General features: G+C 55.7%; 1 protein-coding gene across 2 annotated transcripts; it reads right to left on the minus strand.

The window, feature by feature from the left end:
* Positions 1 to 1,174: 1,174 nt before the first annotated feature.
* FOSB (FosB proto-oncogene, AP-1 transcription factor subunit) lies at positions 1,175 to 8,068 on the minus strand. 2 transcript variants are annotated; one of them, XM_010946815.3, is made up of 5 exons: positions 7,375 to 8,068; positions 5,134 to 5,454; positions 4,771 to 4,878; positions 3,620 to 3,775; positions 3,341 to 3,479 (listed from the first exon to the last, which is right to left on the minus strand). In XM_010946815.3, exons 1-5 carry the CDS (start codon positions 7,498 to 7,500, stop codon positions 3,477 to 3,479), a joined length of 714 nt encoding a protein of 237 aa, XP_010945117.1. In that variant the 5' UTR covers positions 7,501 to 8,068; the 3' UTR covers positions 3,341 to 3,476. The 2 variants fall into 2 exon arrangements, with proteins under 2 accessions (XP_010945116.1, XP_010945117.1); XM_010946814.3 differs by having other exon boundaries at positions 1,175 to 3,775.
* Between the last annotated feature and the right edge of the window lie 1,361 nt (positions 8,069 to 9,429).

Genomic DNA, 9,429 nt, shown 5'->3' on the forward strand with positions numbered 1-9,429 from the left:
GCCCTCAAGAGAAGATCTAAATTCTTAGTCTGGGATTTTGGCATGCAGAATCTGGTTCCTGCTAACCCCTCTGTTCACACCTTTTGCCCTAGCCACGGTGAACCTCTAACTCCCTCAATGTATCAAGCTCTCTTTCTACTTAACAGCTCTTCAGACTCCCTATTTCATTAGACTCAGCCTTTTTCTAGTCCTTTTTCTACCCTCTATCCTCTAGGACTCAGTTTAGCTATCCCCTCCTCTAGGAAGTCTTTCCTGACTCCCAGACCAGGTTAGGTTTCTTCTTGGGCCCCCCAAGTCCCATGGACTTCCCCAACGCTGCCCACTTTGGATGTCCCTGACAGGGAACAAGTCTGTGTCCCCCAGTTGACCATGAACCCTAGGAGAGGGGAGCCTGGGGCTGTCTCAGTCTCGGCAGTGTCCCTAACAATGCCCAGCATGGGGGTGGGCACACAGTAGGTACTTAGCAAAAATTTTGAATTAAGTAAGTAATTCATTCCATCATGATGAATTCCCATGCTTATTCATCTACTAAGACTTCTGACCTCTGGACCATTACTTCAATTCCCAGAATGCTTGCTCCTTTGCAAAGGAGTGGGCTTGGAGCTTGCCATGGGGATGGCTCAGCTGTATCTTTGGACAAAGTGGCAATATTTTTGGCTTAGTCAGCCTCGGGTTGTCTCCAGTATGTTCCTAATTCAGAAGAAGTGATCATGTGAAAAGCAAAAGGAAATGCATCTTTACTGAAACATGATCCATGCTTTTTTTGCTTCATATAAGCCTGAGGACTCCTGGGACCATCTCAAAATAGTCCTCTGTAGTTCAATTTCTTTTTCTAACCTTTGCTCAGGCCATCCCCATAGCATTACAGGGTCAAGCATAAGTTCTTCCCTCACCAGGAAGCCTTCCTGACCCTTTAGCACTTCAGTATCACCCACCTTCTGCCTCCTTACTTCTTCTAGGAGGAGGCACAGCCTGTGTGTATGGGAAGTCCTCCTGACTGTCTAGCGTTCCTCCATCCTGCTGTAGGCTGATTCACCGGTAGGAGTTCCTGTGTGTGTGTGTGTGTGCACGTGTGTGTGCGTGTAGTCCCAAAGCAATCTAACCTCACTCCTTCATGCTGAAAGGAAGGCAGGTAATGGGTTTCAGGAGTAAACAGAACCTGAATCTTGATGGATGCATTTTTAAGAGCTTTTTATTGGCGACAGTGCAGAACCACGAGGGGGAGGGTAGCAGCCCAGTGCCAGCCAGCCCCAGCACCCCCCGGGGGTCAGGTGCAAAATACAAAGAAAATCACAAATACAGCATGGGGGTGGGGGTTGGGGAGTCAATAAATGGTGGTCTGCAGGGGCAGGCCCTGCTCACAGTCTCACACTCACACCCAGAATTCTCAAAGATACAGATTGTGAAAATCTATAATCCCTCAGTCTTACTCACAAAAATAAAATCTCAGGTCCCCAACGAACCCAGAGTTGGGAGACGGCTGGAGGATCAGGGACCTCAGGACGGAGACAGATGGAAAAGGTCTGGCAAAAACAGGACAAGAAAAGACGGAGCGGGAAGGAGGCAGCCAGAGACGGCTAGAAACAACCAGAAGGGCCGAGACAGTTAGAAAAGAGACAGCTACAGAGAGAGACAGCCAGAGACAAGCAGTCTCAAAGTCTCCAGAAGCAGTGTTTCCAATTCAATGGCATGGCTTTGAGGGCCAACGTGACCTAGGCCAAGGTTGCAGAAGCGCTCACACACTCGCACTCACGCACACACACACCCATATATAATATATTTATTTATACATAATAGATATAAGTGCCTTTCGGAAACCAGGAAATGGATAAATAGGCACAGGAGTGGGGCTGGGTTCAGGGCGGGAGCCGCGGGACGGGGCGGTGGAATGTTTTCCATGCAGCACGGAGGGCGGCGTGACCCACCCGATATTCAAAAAAAAAATCCATTGGCCTCATGATAAAATTCTCATGAGGTGAAGCACAAGGGAAGGCGGGGTGCAGGAGCCAAAACCAAGAATCGGGGCTGGGGCTGGGGGAGGGGAAGCTGGGGTGGCGGGAGCCCAGCCCCTTCGAGTTTGCCAGTCCAAAAATATGGAGGGTGGGGGCCAAAGCCTCAGCCTTTCAATCTCCAGACAAATGTCGGGCCCTCTGGCAATCTCCCCTTGCTTCCTTTCTAGAAAGGATGTGGGGTGCCGAGGGGAGGGAGAAGTTGGCGTCCTAGGCTGGGTTGGGGTTCCAGGCCTTGCAGAAAAAGGCCAGGGATTGGTCTGGGGGGAGAAGAGGGGCCACGCGGATGGATAACGGTCACACCCCTCTCCATTCTGTCGCCCCCTTGAGTCTAAATCATTCTGAGGGGAGGAAGGAGGCATATGGTGGGAGGGTAGGGGAAACCACGGAAAGGCTTTGGGGAGTGGGGGTACAATCCCTCCGCAAGAGTTCTCTCCCCCCACGATCCGGCCAACTCATTTCACAGTATAAAACTCTCCAGCAGGTCAGGCGTCACATCGCCCCCTGCTGCCTGAATCAGAGAGGCCCAACAAGGAAGGCCAGGAGGGGAGGCTGAAGGTGGGGAGAAGGGAATAATACTGTAATCAGACCGGAGGGCTGGGGTTTGAACGTGCGGCATCCTTAGGAGGCGGGAGTTTTAAACCAGAGCCAGTTTTGCTGGGAAGAGCAGCTGGACGGTCAGGGAGGGAGGTTCACATTTCAGACTAAGTCTGGGTGAGGGGAAGGAGATTATCATAGGGGAGCATCAGCTTCCCTTTAAAGGGGGGCTCAATTCAGAGGAAGCTCTAACCACATGGAAATGTTGGATACATAGGCTTAGGTCGGGGGAGCAGGGAGAACCAGCCTGGTGACCCCTTGAAGGGTGGGTGTGGGCGACCCTGGGTGGGGGAGCTCTGTGGCGTTTCCTTGTTAGGCTTCTCTGGAAAGGACTCCAGCCCACCCCACCGCCCACCGCCTGCACCCCCTTCCCTCTTGCCCGAAGGTGGGCATCACCCCCCACCCCCCACCCCATCCCCAGAGCTTGGGTTGAAGTGAGTGAGCCAACCGGCAGCTGGGGGTGTCCATCCCCTCCCTACCCCCTGTCCCCAAAGTCACCAGCTCTCTGGCCTCGCCAGGCCACAGAAACAAGAGGCAGCACAAAGCACAAGGAAGTCCTCCTGTCCGATGGCAGTGGTAGCAGAGGGTCCGACAGGAGAGGCAGGGAGCCCACACACCGGCTTTGTCTCTTTCCCTCTCTCTCCTCCTCCTCCTCCTCTTCCAAATCTCTCTCCCTTGTGTGTTTGTTTGTTTTGTGTCTAAAGAGTTCACAGAGCAAGAAGGGAGGGCGAGTTCAGGGGGTCGGAAGGCTGGTCACTGCCGCTGGTGCGTTGGGTGCCGGCGAACGCGGAGACCTCCGGGCAGGTGAGGACAAACGAGGAAGTGTACGAAGGGTTAACAACGGGGAAAGGGTCGCCGAGGACTTGAACTTCACTGTGTGTAAAGAGAGAAGCTGTCAGGTTGGGGGGTGCGTCTTGGCTGGTCTGGAAGGGCAGGGGCGGTGGTGGCGGGGGCGGCAGCAGCCAGCTGAAACCATCTTCCTTAGTGGATGCTGACCCCGGCAAATCTCTCACCTCCGCCAGCGGGCCCGGCCCAGGCCCCTCTTCGTAGGGGATCTTGCAGCCCGGTTTGTGGGCCACGAGCACAAACTCCAGACGTTCCTTCTCCTTTTGGAGCTCGGCGATCTCCGACTCCAGCTCCGCCTTTTCTTCCTCCAACTGGTCTGTCTCCTGAGGTCCCCGGTGGCCGGGTTGCGGAGGAGAGTGAGGAAGGAAAAAAAGGCAGTGAGCGACTAGAGAAGGTGGGTCATGGCTGAAACGGTCTCCCCTAGACTGGCTGCCGAGGCCCAGGGCTGGAAGGCAGCTCTGGCCTGAAAGACCCCCTGAGATGGAGGCCTGGTGTGCTCTGGAACTTGGGCCAAGGGTCTTGTCTCCTAGAAGCCTCAGTTTCCCTCTCTGTCAAGTGGATGGTTGGGAAAGGACCAGGTGTACATGGGAAGTCTCTGGTTGCAAGACGCACTCAGAGGTTTGTTGAATGAATCAACGATTGTTATCTAAGGCCACCTATTCCCCTCTGTGACCCTTCCCCCTCTGCCTCCCAGGATAAAGACCAGATAGCCCAGGAAAGTAGCTTTCCCTGATTTCCTTTAATGGTAACAGGTCACCCTGCAAGCATAAGGTAGAAAACTCTCTGGCTGAGGTTGGGCATAAAATTAGAGGAGGACCTGGGTGGAGACCATCAGCTCAAGACCTGAGAACTACAGGTGGCTGGGGCAGGTGATGGGGAATTGATGTAGGATTAAAGGATTTCATTTCACAGACTCTCCAGGATGTGAAAGCTACAAGGAACCTGGGAGATTCCAAGAGGGGCTGAAGAGATGGAGAAACTGAGGCAAAAATGGGTTCTTGCTTTCCCAAGACCGAAAAAGAGGAAATGACTGGAGCTGTCCTCTATTAAAGGTCACTCATATGTCCCCTCAGGATGAAATGAAGACCAGGAGACTGGTAGGGGGGCGAGGCGAGGAGGTCATAAACCAGGACAGGGAGTGGCCAGGAGTGAGGGTCTGTGTGTGTGAGATGGGTGACCCTGTCTGTATCTAGTTCCACATGTGGAACCTCTGGTTCTCCGTCCAGGATAAGGGCACAGGTGGTGCTGGATACCAGATGATGGGGGGATAGCACCCCACTTCAGCATTCTCCCACCCCGCACCAGGGACTATCCTCACCGCCTGGAGTCGGTCAGTCAGCTCCCTCCGCCGGTTCCTACACTTCGCTGCTGCCAGTTTGTTTCGTTCTCGGCGAACCCTTCTCTTCTCCTCCTCCTCTGGGGTGAGCTGAGTAGGGGAGAAAGAGGCCATGAGGTCTGGGGACACAGCATACCTCCCAATCCATCCTAAACCTCCTCTTCTCCAAGAGCCCCCAGGAGTGAGAAAAGGACCCTCTGGTCCTCCTGACTGTGGCAAGGATGATAGGGTTTCTGCAGCATTTAGGCTGCAGGTGATCCCTCCCCCCAGTACTGAGAAAGTTCCTGCCTCTCTCCCTTCATCCCCACTCCCACCCCAGACCAAGTTCAGATGCCCCTTACTCACCGTCTCCTCTCGGGGTCTCCTAGGCCGGGCTCGGGCTGGGCGGGCAGGCCCAGGTCCACTGGTGGTTCCGCTGGTGGAAGGCCCACCACTGCCACTTGCTCCGCCACTGCTGTAGCCACTCATGCCCGGCGTGGAGTAACTGGTTCCTGGCATGTCGTAGGGATCGACGGCCGGGGGCTGGGAGGCCAGTGGCTGCCCCTGGGACTGGGCCATGGAAGAGATGAGGGTGGGTTGCACGAGCCACTGGAGGTCCTGGCTGGTTGTGATCGCGGTGACCGTGGGCACGAAGGAACCGGGCATTTCCCCAAGACCGGCGCACTCCTACGGGGTGACACATACACACACAGGCGTAGACACACAAACAGAGACACCGACACACACACACCCAACACACATACACACACCGACCCCGTGAGTGAGCACAGGGCGAGCGGGTGTGGATGTGTGTGTCACAGGCAAAAAGCCACAACACCCACCCTTCCACTACACCGTGACGCAGTGGTTAATGAGAGGATTTCTGTGCAACTGGCTTCTACCTCCTCCTTCTTCCTCGGGGAAAGGTTGCACGGTTCCAGCGGGTGGTGAATCACACCCCGGGTTGGTGACTCTTAGGTGTGGGGGGTGGGGAGGAGGCTGGACACAGCCGGTGACAGAACCCCCGGGATGGAGTCACAGCCACACACACAGCCACAACACCCCACCCCCACCCCAGAGGCAAGGGGAGGGAGAGGGAGAGGCCTTAGGCCAAGCCTTCCTCTACACTCACACACAGATACACACCCCTCTGAGCAAAGGGATGAGGGATTGGGGGGGATCATGAGACCCCATGCAGGGGCGGGGGTCCCAGTTAAAAGGGTGTAGGGGGACGGGCCTAGGAGTTTAGAACAACGTTTCAAGTAACTGTCTCTCCCCAGAGTGAGACTGATAAGTGACAGGTTACGATGAGCAGACAAGTAGAGAAAGTGAGGAGCCGGGCTCCCGTAGACTGTAGCGGAGGGGGAACGGTGTAGGTCCTGAGACCCCAAGCCCAGGCAGCGCTCATCTCCCCCCACCCCCCAAATGAAATCCTAGAACTGCTCGGAAGGCTTAACTACTCTCCCAGGGGGCGTGGTGAGGGATGGGCTGGCTCGCTGGCCAATCAACGTCCTGGAAATCCAGAGGGGGCGGGGCTCCAGGAGACCACCTGGGGGGTTCCTCTAGGGTTAGCGGTTCTAGTCCCGTCTTCAGACACGCCGGAGGCACCGGGCGTCCGGAGTAGAGGGAGTGGGAATATGCCTGTGTATGCCTGGAGAAGCGGGTGACGGTCACCATGTCTCCCAAAGAAACCCCGACACACAGACACCCTCTGACCCAGAGAGCGGAGGGACAGGATCTTTGCAAGGTCCTTGCGGACTCATTGTTTCGCAGCGGATCGCTCCTTTCGCGATTGGAATCCTCTCGCTCAGCCTCTAGAAGCCCATAAAAGAGACCCTAACGCTGAAGAACCACGGGTTCCGGGGACGAACTGGGGGAAGGAAACTGCGCCCTACAAATAGGAAGGGAAAGTTGATTGGCCGAAGCTCATGCCGCGGCGGCCAATCGGAACGCCGGACTGCCCCCTCCCTTAGCAACGTGGCCCCGGCGTTCCAAAATAGAACGCTCCCGGGACGTCAGGGGCGGGGCGGACGAAGGGGGCGCCACGCGCCGTGCGTGCCCCGCGTCAGACGGAGGATTCCAGCGCGTCAGCCGTTACGCACGGGTCCCCCGTTACGTCTCCGCGCAGGAGGCGGAGGCTGCGTGACCAAGGGTTCGAGGCCCGCCTTCCCGCTGGGTAGAGGGTGACCTGGCGCCGGAGTAGGCGCTCGGATGGAGGAGGAAAAGAGAGGAGGCTACTGAAAGCTTCTCCGGGATTTCCCCCACCTGCTTAACCGCGCTAGCTTCAGGTTGGTGACCTGAGTAGGGAGCCGTCCCCGAGCTGGCTTAAAGTTCTTACCCCTGCTACCGCATACACGTTGCATGAAACAGCTCACTCTCCCCACCCCCAAAGCCTACCCCTCTGTGTTCCCTCCCTGCGCTCCACGCACACAACCAATTGCGAGTACGTCTGGACTCAGCAGTTTGCAAAGTGCGCCGTGAGCCTATTCCCTCTCAGATCTTGGGTTTTGACGCTACTTTATTTTGGGTGGGGGTATTACTCGCTCCCCACCTTGCCTTTAAAAACTGTATAAACACAAAGCAGCACCCCGACCCTCTGGACCTTACCTGGGAGGCGGCGGCGGTGGGTGGACTGCCGAAGGAGTCCACCGAAGACAGATACTGAGACTCGGCGGAGGGTGAGGAGCTGCACCGGGAGCCGGAGTCGTAGTCTCCGGGGAAAGCTTGAAACATTTCCCTGGGCACAGGGGGACCCCTGTGACCACGCTGAGGTCGCCGGGAAGCCAAGGCTATGGCCGGGTGGGAGAAGAAAGGTGCGAGTCCGGGGTGAGCCGAGCGCGTCCCCAGAGTACGCTGTCCGGGGAAACTCGGGGTGAAGGTAGCGTCCCGCTCCAACAATGGCAAAGTTTCTGTGTAATTCCTTTGCGGTGCCCAGGCCCCCACAAGATGCCGCTGTGCCTCCTGGAAGTCCAGGCTCCGTAGGACCAGGGGCGAGGGGGGATCGCTCCCCCAGAGGTGGAAAGCTTTGTCCCGCTGTACAGAATCTGCTTCGGGTGCGGTCCCCTCCACGCGTCCGGCGGGTCCCACGGGGGGAGGGGAGTAATAAAGAAGAAGAAAAAAAGTAAGTCGATCTTCCAAAATAAAATGTAGAATTATCTAGAAGAAGCCTTCCAAAAACTTTCCGGAAAAAAATAATAAACCGAATTTCACAGCCTCAAGAAGAACAACCACAACAATCAAGTCCCAGCTCCGCGTGTCCCTGCCTTGGCCGTAGCTTTCAGTCTTATGAATGAAGCTCAGAACCGCCAGCCTGTATTTATATACCCAGGGCCCGGCCCCCCTGCTTACGTCATCCGGCCGGCGCGCCACAAACTTCTCAATATCTCCGGCCCTAGTGAACCCGGCCCCTCGCCGTCCGGCAAGAGGTCTGCCCTAGCATCGATCTGATCACCTGCATCCCCCTCACAGCCTTGGGGGTCTTGGGGGCTGCGTTCTGGAGCATTCGGCGGGAGGGGATCCCGGCTTGGTCTCCCCGGAGTTCCTGTGACGCAATTAGCCATATAAGGAGCTCGGCCGGCGCGGCTGAGTGTTTGTTTGGTATCCTAGCAATTACGTCAGAGGGAATCCCTCGCTCGCTCGCGCGCTCGCCCCGCGCGCCTGCGGAACCTGCCTGCGCCTGCGCAGCGCGGCGCCTCCCCGGGGGCTGGTATTAATAGGCAATTAGCCTGGCCCAGGGGAGGACCCCAGCGGGGAAGACCCCAGTAGAGGTTCCCTCTCACCTCTGGCAATTCCCCCCGCCCCCCATTTCTCCTGGTGGTGCAGCGCCCTCTCTCGAGAGGAAGGTCAAATCTCCAAAAGGAGACCCTGGCTTGTGTCGTGTAGTCACATAGGCGGGGAAACTGAGTCCTGAGCCGGATGGGAGGGGCTCTGATGCTCCAGGTGAAAGTGGAAGTGGGGGTGGAGTCCCGAGGTTTATACCAGCTTCTACCCTGACTCGCTGTTCGAGCTTTAAAAATGTTTACCTCTCACTTTTCCCAGATGGACAAAGGATGTGTGTCTTGGACCCTAATGCCTCCCCAGGTCCAGCGTTTGGGAGGTACGTGGGTTTGGAGGGGCTAGGGAATGAAACTTAGGGTGAAGGGTCCCAGTTGCTGATGGTGTTGGTAGCCTCTCCTTTCCGCTCCTTATCCGTAGTCAGAAATAATGTTTGCGGGGGGCGGGGGATAAATAATAATAGTAATAATGATAACGATGATAATAGTAGTAGTAATAATAAAAATAGATGCCATGTATTTAACACTTACTGTATATCAGCTCTTGTACTAGGCCTTTCAATACAAGATCTGCAATCCTTAAAACAGCTGTGGAAGGTTAAAGGAGGAAAAATCTTCATTTTATAAGAGGAAAATGATAGATTGTGAGTTGCCCAAGATTCCTTCGCAAGAAATGCAAACCCAGAATTCCCTTCTCTTCCTGACTTCTGAGAGCTGCCTGTTTAGGTGAAACTCCCTGAAAAACCTTGGTGTTGTTTAAATGACAACTTCCATTGGTGGGGAGCTCTAAGCTTTGCAAACCTATCCCTACCTGCTCAACAGTGTACAATATTATAACCTAGGCTCAGAGGGGTAAGCTGCTTACCTGGCCGCCCAGTTAGGAAATGTA

Source organism: Camelus bactrianus, chromosome 9 (genome assembly GCF_048773025.1).
Source record: "Camelus bactrianus isolate YW-2024 breed Bactrian camel chromosome 9, ASM4877302v1, whole genome shotgun sequence".
NCBI classification, from domain to species: Eukaryota; Metazoa; Chordata; class Mammalia; order Artiodactyla; family Camelidae; genus Camelus; species Camelus bactrianus.